Source organism: Trachymyrmex cornetzi, unplaced genomic scaffold (genome assembly GCF_001594075.2).
Source record: "Trachymyrmex cornetzi isolate Tcor2-1 unplaced genomic scaffold, Tcor1.1 scaffold392, whole genome shotgun sequence".
Taxonomy (NCBI): Eukaryota; Metazoa; Arthropoda; class Insecta; order Hymenoptera; family Formicidae; genus Trachymyrmex; species Trachymyrmex cornetzi.
Window position 1 is genome coordinate 594,862 of NW_017298663.1, and position 12,073 is coordinate 606,934.

The window sequence follows — 12,073 nt, forward strand, 5'->3', positions numbered from 1 at the left end:
AAGATAAAATATTTTCATTGATAACACATTGGAAAATTACTATATAAGTACTAGTCGATGCGAATGAATGTGTGTTACCGGGATGTGGGCTAACAGAGTATCCTCCCACTTTCTCGCATCTCTATAAGTATCAATCAATACAATTTCTTTATCAATAATTATATTTCCTATCACTGAAATACAGAAGATTTTAAAATTAGACTTGTCATACATTATTAATACAGGATGTTCCATTTAACCTAGTCAATTTTCTGTGAAATTATTGACGATACAAAAAATGTTTTAAATGAAAATAGTACGGTTTCAAGAGGGACGAGGATTTTAATTATTTTTTGTAGGTCGATTTGTCAAAAAGATATAAAAATTACCATCATTCTTTAAAATGGAATTGTATAATTTTTTCATATAATACGTTCTTTTAAGTTGTTACAAGAACGAAGGACTCTTAATTTAAAAACAATAACGAGAGAATAAAGGGCACATAAGAGTCAAATATAATAAAGTATATTAAAACATGAAAAATCAAAAATTAATATAATATTCTATAATCAATTAAAATATGACATGTTTCGGTCTCACGATTGAGCCTTCTTCACGTTTCTCTAATTATTCTATATATAAAAGTACTAAAGTAGAAGTATCGAAAAATCAATAGTTTTATATCAATATTTTTATACAAATTCTGACATGAAATACAAAAATATCTCATAAACCATTAATATTTTAATCTCTACTTTAGTACTTTTATACATAGAATAATCAGAGGAATCATATATAATAGCTCAGGAAAATTAGATTCTTTGAAGGCAAAATTGCTATAAAAGATTTGTATGCCGGAAGTTGTTTAAAATGACGCATTATAAAAATTCTGACTGCCAGCGACTTGGAAAATTTTCCAGCTTTAAAAACTGATAAAAAATGTGGTTTTTCAAAAATATCCTAGAAAGTATTCATTTTATCGAAATAAAGATCATTATCAAAAACAAAGCTGATAAAATTACGAATAATTTCGTTTCTTTTTTAAAGTTATACGATCAATACTTTCCATGATGGAATTTTTTAAAGAATGTTGTATTTTTGGTCATTTCGAGAATGAAACGATTTTTCACACTTTTTTCGTAAATATCTCGGATCTAGCTACTCTTTTACGGATAAAATAATTCTTATGAAAATGGAAGGTTACTGAATTTCCTACAAAATCGTTTTTATTTATCTTTTACGAAAAATAGTTTCTGAGATACAATTTTAAGAATGTTTTCTTTTATTTTTTAACAAAACTTATTTTTTAACGTTTTATGTAAATATCTCGGATTCGGCTACTCTCCTAAGTAAAAAGTACTTATTACCAAATCGAAAGGTTTTTTAATTCTCTACAAAATTGTTTTTTATTGAACTTCGTACGATGAATAGTTGCCGAGATATACATAAATTTTCTCGAATTGTAATACATTTTAACGAATAACCTGCTTGTGACTTATCATGTGTGAAAAATGTACATAGTCTTAAAGCATATAAAATTAGCTTGAAAATGCTTTTTTTTAACTTCGTATAATCAATAGTTTCCGAAATATAGTGTTTCAAAGATATTATGGGACCCACAATTTATGTGATATGAGTTTATTTATCAATACAGGAATATAATCAAATTGGAAAAAATATATTCGCATGTTTCTAAAAGTTTACATGTACTTATATACGATCCTAGTTGCGTATCATTCTCCAAAATTCATCAACTTCGAAAAAAAGCCTTTTTTCAACATTTTCTAAAAAACGTGTTCTCCGTAACTTTTTCTTTACAAATATGTCAGTTTTTAAAGAACTTACATAAAAAGTAAAATATACCAAATTAAAGCTTATAAAATTTCCTATAAAATGCTTTTAAGAATTTTAGGGTTAAATACAATGTAAAAAATAAAAAATGGCTGATCCAAAACAGTTATAACGAAAATGATCTAGATACGAAAAATTAGCTGAAATGGATAAATAATTAGAAAACTACGATTTTTTAGATATGTTTTGTATCTAGTCAATATATATATGACAAAGACAGAATTTATATCTGAACTATTTGTCAAATTTATCAAGGAAGTCTCTCTGTAACATTCAATCAAATAGACTGTGATTCATATTTAATCATGAGACCTAAATTTTCTTGCATATATTATTAGAATATTGTGCTATAAATTCTATGCGTAAGATACATAATTTTCTACCAGATACAAAAAAACGATAATTTTAGCTGGAGTAGCAAAATATTTTTTCGCACGACAGTAATTATTAGATATTTATTACTTTAAAAAATATTATTATTAACAAATTACTAATTATTATTAACCCTTTTACAATGGCAGCGTTGGCCGCTACTACACTGCCACTATACCGCTGTTCTGTACGAGAATAGAGTCGCTCACTAGATAGTGCATGGATAAATTACAGAAGGCATTTTTAAGTTAGAGACTATAGTGTAACAGAAAGTCTGTTCGCGTTGTATGAAATCTCCAAATATTTTTGCACTTAAAATAAGATAGATACATATTTTGCCTTAAAAAGAGAGAAAACAAAGATGTCGAGTGCCAAAAATACAAGCAACGCGAACAGACCTAGAAATTTGCAAAGTGTCACGTGATCGATATATTTCTCTGATTGGCTGGAGTAATTCATGGTAGCTGCCATATTGAATTTACTATCAATATATTCGACATCGACTCCTGTCGACTGCTGTAGATTGTGGAATGAGGTTGGTAAACTCATCCTTCAATATTTTGTAAATATTTATCTATTATTTCATGCTTTGCATTGAACGTTGCATACCTTATGTACAGAATTTACATCCATTATTACTATATCAACGAAATTGCACCGCATATCGCTGTAGTAACACTGTTATTACTATAGTGATATGTGGCGCAAAGCGTTTCTCGCGACTGGACGTAATTTAGATTTATATTTTATATTGATAAGGACTAAAATTAAAGGGTCGAAACGATTATTTGATTCGTTTTGTTACATTCACACGAGAATAAAGAGTTTTCTGTGCATCCGAACAGCTGATGTAGGCTTTGATGGGCATTTTTATATTTTTTACTGATAGATTCTTTCGAGCCTTATTTTATATTTATAGTTGCAATAAGTTATGAAGTATTGTACAGAAATTGACAATCTTATTGTTGTCGTAGAATTTGGAACTTGTGCGAGACATTAAGTTGTCATATTCGTGGAATGTTGAAGACGTTTAATACAAGATAGGCGTGTATTTATAATGAAACAGAGGATTGACTGAGACCACAAGAATAATGTATAAGCGGATGGAAAGAATGTATGTGGCGTTAAAAATTGTAAATACAATGTAAAAATTTTAATTTATATTTTGTTTAGATACTGAGGATGACCTAACTTAAGGTCGAAACGTTTTTATCTTCTATTATATGATCGTATATAGTATATAAAAATTACGTTGCACTAACAATCTACGTTTGGCTTTTATGCTCCTGAAATAATTAATTTTTATTTATTTGGAAAGCTATCATATAGAAATTTTTTAGATATTATACAATTCTGTTAAAAAAAAATGTAGATAACCTTTATATCTCTTTAGCCTCTTCACCTAGAAAAAAAACGTGACTAAAATACATGCCCGCCCCTCGAAACCAATTCCACTTTCATCTAAAATATTTTTTTTGTATAAATAGTTTTGGTCCAAAATTATTGATCAACTTTCTTCAAAATTTTTGGAGAATGTTGACGGGATTGATTAAAATAAAACACCTTGTACAATAAACAATTTTTTAAAAACAAATTCTAATTAAACTGTATAGCTTAATATTTACTAAGGATATATTTTTTATGACATTGGCACATAATGCACCATTAGATCTTATAGTGAATTTGCATATTGATATATATATATATATGCAATATTTTTTTACATCAAAATCATTCATTTATGTATTACAATACATAATAATTATATTGTTAATAATAATTATATTGTTAAAAGTTATGTTTCAACGATTCGATTTGATTTAATTCAGTTCGATTTGGATAAAATTTCGATTTGATTTGATTCAGATTTAAAAAAAGAAATAATACTCAATTTGATTCGACATAAAAAATTTTAAATTCGCATCTAAAAGAAATACATATATGTTATGGTTCCAGATGAAGCTTTATCCTTATTATTTTAAAATCTAATTCCATTGTCATATAGCATCTTATGCACAACTTAAACTCTGAAATTGTAAGTATTGTTATCATTGATTTAAACCAAATAATTTTAAAGCGTTAAAAGCAGTAGCCAGCGCGACTTGTTCTGGCGTGATTCGCATAAACGCCGCTACCATTTCCACGATAGCTGGCAAGGCACATGGTTCGTTACGTTGGAAAGTGCAGTAACGATGAAGAAATGTCATAGACCGTTCGGTTAAAGCATCTTTCACGTGCACGGGTAATTTACTGGCTCTGGTATTTGGATACATAAATGGCGCGTCGGTTTCCACTAGGATCTTATCTAATGGTGCTCGCCCTCCTTCCAGCAATTGTCTAACTCCACTATCGGATTTATCTTTGCACAGATAGCCCGTGATGCCTAGATAAAAGCCTTGATCCAAATAAATCTGTGCCTCTTCCGCAGTGCCGATAAAGGAGTGAATCAAAATAGGCGGCAGACGATTCTTATATTGGTCAAGAACTTTTAATACGTCCTTCTGCGCGCTTCTTTCATGTATTACTAGTGGCTTATTTAATGTACAGGCTAATTCTATTTGCTTGTGAAATACAGTGCGCTGTGCCTCCGGAGCTGAGAAATCACGACTGTAGTCTAAGCCACATTCTCCGATCGCAACGCATTCTGGATTACTGGCTATACCTTCTAATTCACGCAAAGTATTTGGTTCCTCCCAAGACTTGGCGTCGTGTGGGTGCACGCCAGCGGTTGAGTAAAGCGTCCCGGGATATATTCTGGTCAGTCTCAGCGCCTCTTTACTAGAACGAATGCTAGCACCGGTTACCATAATCTTTTGTACACCGGCGTCCTTCGCCCTTTGTATTACACTATCCAAATCTCGACTATACTTCTTATTCGTTAGATTGGCACCCACATCAACTATAATATAATTTTCATAGCACTGAGTCATAGATGAAGGAACAGCTTTTTCTTCCTTGGCCATTCTTTTACACTTTTGTAGAACAATATGCTAAAAACAGAAACATAACGAATATTAGACACACGGCAGCTCAACTATTTTATCAATGTTGCACAAAAATGACAGATATATTTGTCATCGCTTCATTACAAAATAAGAAGACCAATAATCAGTAGCAATAAGGCATATAAGGATAAACTATTTTTGAAAATAGTGTGAAAATTGAAAAAAATGTTTTCTTTAAACTGTTACACTGCTCAGGGGAATCGGCTGCATGGCACAAAAATGTATGAGTCTTTATGCTTATTAATTTCCAAACAAATCTATATTTTGAACATTTTTCTACGAGTTTTTTTACAAAGTTAAAGAAAATGTTACCAAACGGACTTTTTCTTGTAAAATTAGTATAATTTAAAAATATATCATTGTAGGTAACTTCATCAGAAAGGAAATTAAAGTGTTAATTCCAAATTTTAACACTTTAATTTAGTGTAAATGCGTACGTGTACATGTGCATGCGTGTCTCCTGCTCTCGGTGTTACCCAGGGGTGCGTTCCGTTTCTCGCATAATGCGCATAATGCGTCGTTTATCCTTGTTGCTCACCAAATGTTAAACAAGGACAATGGATGCATCATGCGCATCATGCGAGATACGGAACGCATCTCAGGATTAACAGCGTGATAGGAATCTGATGCCGTGCGTGCGTGCGTGCGTATGTGTGTGTCTTTAGTAATGTGCATTGCCTCCGCAATACTGTGCAGGAGGAATGGTGTAATTTGAAACAAGAAGAAATACATTTAACTGACAGTATGTTCCAACAAATAAACGATAAATGCAGGAGGCAATATATATTACTAAAGACACACACATAAAACACACACACGCGCGCGCGCACGTGCACGGGATCAGATTCCTGCCATGTTCATGGGGTTGATTCTGAGTAACACCGAGAGCAGGACACATGCATGAATATGCAGTGCAACAGTCATAGGCAAAGAGGCAGCGACATTTTTTTTCGACGATTTTTGAAAATTTTCACATAGTGAATTCAAGTATCATATTTTATGTGCCGCGAAAAAATATCAATTGGATATCACAAGATTAACGTAAAAGCGTTTGAAAGAGTAAACCAATTAGATAAATTTGTTTTGTAAATTTATTTACATCTTTTACACGAGTTTAATATTAAAAATTATAATATAATATGTAATAAAATAATAATACTGTTCGGGATTCTGAATATATATACAGAAAAGCATTATCATTTTCAGGATATTTTTGCGGATAATATGTAGAAACGATTACTCAGCTATGTTTCATCCTGATTTGCAGCTTTGTCATAAATTTTCCTGTTTTAAAATGCTCGCATATAAATCCATCTCAAGCGTATTTTTATTTAAATTATATGTTAATATAATAATTATAATTTTTCTAATTTTATACTTTATATTAATCAATAATATTCTTTAATCAATTTAGCGGACATTCTAAAGAACTTTTACCTGCAATAACGATGCTTGATCTATCACTAGATCGGCTGAATATGTCATTGGATACTAAGAAGTTTGGAGCCAACCTTTCTCCAAAGGAGTTCAAGAAGAAGAAGAAGAAGAAAAAGAAGAGTAAATAGTCAATGAGTGATCAAAAATTTTTCCAAAAATCATTGAAAAAAAAGTATCGCTTTCTGCTCATGACTGTACACGCACGCTCTTACACAAAATTAAAGAGTTAAAATTTGAAATTAACACTTTAATTTCTTTTCTAATAAAATTTGCTACAATAATTTGTTTTCTGCTAATTTTATACTGATTGTGAGTTTACAAGAAAAAGTTTGTTTTGTAACACTTTCTTTAAACTGGTATATTGTAAAAAAAATCGTGGAAAAAAATTTAAAATATGTATTTGTTTGGAAATCAATGAGCTTAAAGACTCAATACACTTTCATGCCATGTAGCCGATTCCGCTGAATAGCAAAACAGTTTAAAGAAAAAAATTTTTTAACTATTGTCCGCCATTTTGTATTATATTTTGTGTAACTCAAATTTGATCGCGATGGTCATCAAGAAGAATGTTCGAGTTTTAATTTGAATTGTGGTTCATCTCGATAATTTTTCATTGAGTTACCGTTATTTAAAAATATTAAAAATTTATGCTAAAATTTTTAATATTTTTAAATAGTGGCCCGTTTTTTTTGTCAATGAGTGTATATTAAATTTCTTTAATTTGCGAAAAATAATTTATAATTATAATAAAAGATTTATTGAATTATTTGCATGAATCGAAATATGAACAAGAAATATAAACAAGGGCGCGTCAAGTATGCTGCTGCTGGAGATATTGCTCATTTTTGTCTCCACAACTTTCTACTTCTTATCGATGTAAAAATCTCTTTTCAATTACTGCATCTCTTATTAGTTATTACACTATCTATTGCATTTCATTTTTTTATTTTAATGTGTTGTTATACTTTATACACTTTAAATGTCATCCATACTTTGTAGTCTATTATAATTGTGACAAATTATCGCATAGAACAGTCATAAAGATGTCCAAAAGATGTCTATATAATAAGGATATCTTCAAGATGTCGCTCGGAGAATTGTGTTCTATGGAATTTTTTAAATAAAGATACTTGAAATATTATTTTAATTTCACTTTTTTATCTTTGGTTTCTTTTTGCAAAATATACTTGACGCCATTTTTTTACATTTTTAATATCTTTTTTGGTGGATCTAATTGAGGGAATGGGCGGAATAAAGGCCTAATTATAAAATCTTAATATTAATACAAATTAAAATAACTTGCTACTTCTTTATTATACACAAATGGGTACAATATTAAATGAATTTATATTACAATACTTCTGTATTATGATCAATATTACATGAAAAATGGCTAATTGCTGAAAAAAGGGCCTAAGTAGAATTGTGCCTTTATTCCGCCCATCCCCTCAATTATTGTCAGTGATGCTTTTTCCTAATAGGCTTCTTCTGAAATTCAATTATGGTATAAAAAGTCGGTTTTCTTTGATTGGTCATATAAAATTTGATAAAATTATAAATTTTCTAAACCAAAAATTAAATCATAATCATAATCATAAATTATAAAAATTGGTCCAATTTTCCAAGACGAACAAACGTAAAGTTCAAAAAGTATAATTTTAGAGAAGAGTACATAACAAAGATTTTAATGCTATTTGATCTCACAATCATTTTTTGTAATGATTTAGCTTTCCCTCTTCAGCTATTTAAAATTAAAGATACGAATGGAAAGCTTGACATTGATATATTAAAATATAAAAGGTTGTAGAAAATCGAATTTCGAAAGACAAAATAAATTCAAAGAATTGTTTTTGTCCATGTTTCATTTTATTTACTGTAATACTCGTTACAGATTAATTTTCATTCACATTTTTATAACATTTATATTTATTTATCGTTTTTATTGATATTTAATCATTTTTATAAATATTTTATTATAGGATTTAATTTATCTTCTTCTTTTTCTTCTCCTCCTTCCTCTTACATCAGGCTTCTGGCCTGTGTTACACCTCTCTCATATGCTTGTGGGTATGTCAATTTATTTAATTGCCACAAACATATGGAACCTACAGTTTTAATGCCAGTTCCGAACGGCGGATTTTTCTGCAGAGAAGTGTTTCTGTGGGCAAGGATACTCTATGGTCTTTCCTGAGATGAGACACCGAAAGCAGCATAAGTATTTTAGTTTCTACCAGGATCGAACCCGGGACTTTTGACATGACAGACCAGTGCGCTGTCTGCTATGTCACACTCACTCAGTTTAATTCATACTTATATAATAAGTACAATAGTACCGATACGTGAATGACACAAACAAATGCATCTCCTTTTAAAGGCATTTCCTCTTGAGACAAAATAATTTAGAGACGAAAATCTTAATATAAAAATATCGAGGCTACAATAGTTTTTAAATTAATAGCAATCTGGAGATATAGTAGTATCTCGGCGCTAAGACATGGCATAAGACATTGAAATTCACTAAATACATATATAGATATAGATAGAACAGTGCGCTCAGGCATGACAGTGTAATACAGATGCTGCCTATTACCTCAAGAATATGTTTTTAAGAGGATATGCAGTAAAGGTGGGATACCTTGTATATGACAAAAGAAACTGTACGACGACGATGTAATGATACTGATGAATTGTCATTACATCAGTATCATTACATCTAAGAATTATAGAATCAGGATATTGATGTACTAAGTATAGTTAGGTGGCTGATATTGTTTGTAATAAATTCTTTGTAATAAGATGCTTATTAGCACATTATTATTATTAAATTATCAAATTAATTGTAATATTACTATTCTAGCTTCTTTGTATACTTTTGTAGACGTCAGGCTAAGATTGGAAAGGATATCAATAACGGAACTTAGTGAAAATATAACAGAATTTAATAACTGTACAATATTAGACAACTTTGTTTGCTTCTAAGTTTCCATTCAGAGGAAACATGAGAATAGTGGCTGCTTTTCGATTTTGAGTACTCACGTGCTAGAAGCTTTCTTTATTTTCCTTCTGCATGTAATCATATGTAATGAGTGATAAAGATAAAATAAAACTTACAGTGCGTAAACACCGCGTAGTACTGTCCAAAATTGTATATATAACTTGAAATGCACAAGAAACAATATAACTTAATTTTTCTTTAAAAATTTGAATTTAACAAATTAATATTTTGATCATTTTCAAGCGCACTCCTTTCCTTTCATAACCTATACGTAATGCGACGACAGGTAAGTATAGTACGTTGAGAGCGAGAACATTCTTGCAGATAATAATTATCGCGAAACGAGAGAAAAGTACAACTGCGAAAAATACTCGCGTCGAAAAATAAAAAAAAAAGAAATGAACTATTGTGCGACAAGATGATAAACTACTCACCACGAGTATAAACTTGCATCAATCCCAAATCCCAACCTTCGGTGTTGGATGAGACAATATATTTTTTCTTCGATAATTATTCAGAACACACCTCTCACCTTTGTTTCATTTCGACGAAATTATGTTCATTCGACACGATTTTGCACGAAATGAAAGGATCTGAAAGAAAAAAGTGCGAACCTGCCGTTAAAACGATATATTAATCATAGAAGCATGGCCACACTGTTGAGATCAATTCTTGAGATATTCTTCTTTATTTCTTTTCAATTCTCAATCACCTTTATTTTTGTCAAAATAAAGCTGTCGCGCTCGTTCACATCACATTGTCGTTCACTCCGAGTTGGAGAATACGTAATACATTAAAGGGCTTCACTTCACACATGAAATGCATAACAGAGCATAAGCATAACATAAGGCCGCTAAACCAATGAGCATCTTATGTAAATTAATATGGCGACATTATGGTAGATGCTCATTGGTCCAGCAGTCTTATATTATGCTTATGCTCTGTTATGCATTTCATATGTGAAGCCCTGAGGGCCATTTCACACAACTTGCAGAGCCACATAACCATATGCATAAAGAAAATTATCCAATCACATTTCTGTCATAAAGACAAACGTAAACTACGATTGGATGATTTTCTTTATGTATATGTTTATGCAGCTATGCAAGTTTGTATGGAATGGCCCTGAAGCCCTTCATTTCGTACAAGAGAAACTGAAGATGTGATAGAAACAGAAAGAAACAGTCGCGGAGTAGTTCTCTTCTTTTCTAATAGTGAATTGATTGGTCACCGCGGCAGGGAAATGGCCGAGGGCAACAAAGATAGACGTTCGAGAATTGTGGCCTTAAAGGCCATTCCACACAATGCTAGAACGGAAACGTGAAAAGTGAAAATTTTTATGTATGTGTGTCGTACATATACACACATCATACAAAGAATTTTTACTTTTCACGTTTCCTAGGGAAAAAGTTACATGATCGCTACCCTGATGCAAACATCTGTGCGAGAGAGAAAGGTAGTAAGGGATAAATGTTCCCAATGCACATGCGCAACATCACGTTTCGTAGGCCTTCTACAATAAGCCGCTTATTGTAGAAGGCCTATAACACATCTGTGTAATGTACGAATGTGTAAGAAACACTAACCAACTGCACATTTCACACAGATGGGTGGCACCCAGTTGGACACGAGCCACTCACAGCGCTTGAGACTACAAAGCTCCTAAGCACCGGTCGCTGTGATTGGTGGTGTCCAATCGAGCCGTGATCAATCGGGATCACCCCCTTCACGTTCAGCACCCTATTCCCCTTCCATTTATATATGTTCTAAGGTCTGGAGTAGAGCTGTCCTGCAATGGTAAATACGCTGGGTGCGACAAGTTTTTGCATAAAGTACCTGGTCAAAGGAAGATAATTAAAACTGAAGATAAAGCAATTCATCCTGATAATGAGCTTTAACGATCAATTGTTGTTATATTTAGTATAGTATGCGTATCCGAATATCGCGTAACACCCGTCTAATCGTACGCCGCACACTCAAATGATCTTGATTTCTTTAAGCTACATACTACCTTTCTGATCATTTTAAAAATTAAATATATTATACTAGATAAGTCAAAGATCATTTTAGTAAAAAATGGTAGTAGTGTCTCAAGTACATCCTATTAAAAAAAAATATTAAAAACTTTGGGAGAAAACTTTTCTTCAATCGATTTTTTCGAAAAAAAATTTTTATAATTTTTTTTAAACATCGCACCATTGAACTCTATAACATTTTTTTTTTCGTCGAAATCGGTTCATTTATTAAAGAAAAAATTCGTTTCGTCGATTTTTAATTTTTATCCCCATAATTGCCATAAAAATTTTTTTCAGATATAACATTTTGCGAAATTCATTCTTGTATCGCTGCTAACTTATGGTAAAAACCTCGACCAGATAAATGCAGGAGCAGCATGCACATACTTATCCTACTAGGCCCTTTACTAAGATATATA

At 31.3% G+C, this 12,073-nt stretch overlaps 1 protein-coding gene across 2 annotated transcripts; it reads right to left on the reverse strand.

The window, feature by feature from the left end:
* Window positions 1-4,155: 4,155 nt before the first annotated feature.
* Window positions 4,156-10,436, reverse strand: LOC108764068 (3'-5' ssDNA/RNA exonuclease TatD). 2 transcript variants are annotated; one of them, XM_018512083.1, is made up of 3 exons: window positions 10,352-10,436; window positions 10,074-10,232; window positions 4,156-5,192 (listed from the first exon to the last, which is right to left on the reverse strand). In XM_018512083.1, exon 3 carries the CDS (start codon window positions 5,163-5,165, stop codon window positions 4,251-4,253), a length of 915 nt encoding a protein of 304 aa, XP_018367585.1. In that variant the 5' UTR covers window positions 5,166-5,192; window positions 10,074-10,232; window positions 10,352-10,436; the 3' UTR covers window positions 4,156-4,250. The 2 variants fall into 2 exon arrangements, with proteins under 2 accessions (XP_018367585.1, XP_018367583.1); XM_018512081.1 differs by lacking the exon at window positions 10,352-10,436 and having other exon boundaries at window positions 10,074-10,332.
* Window positions 10,437-12,073: the final 1,637 nt, after the last annotated feature.

Excerpts from the sequence above, each read along its gene's own strand:
- LOC108764068 (XM_018512083.1), bottom strand. The coding sequence starts at position 5,165 with ATGGCCAAGGAAGAAAAAGCTGTTCCTTCATCTATGACTCAGTGCTAT.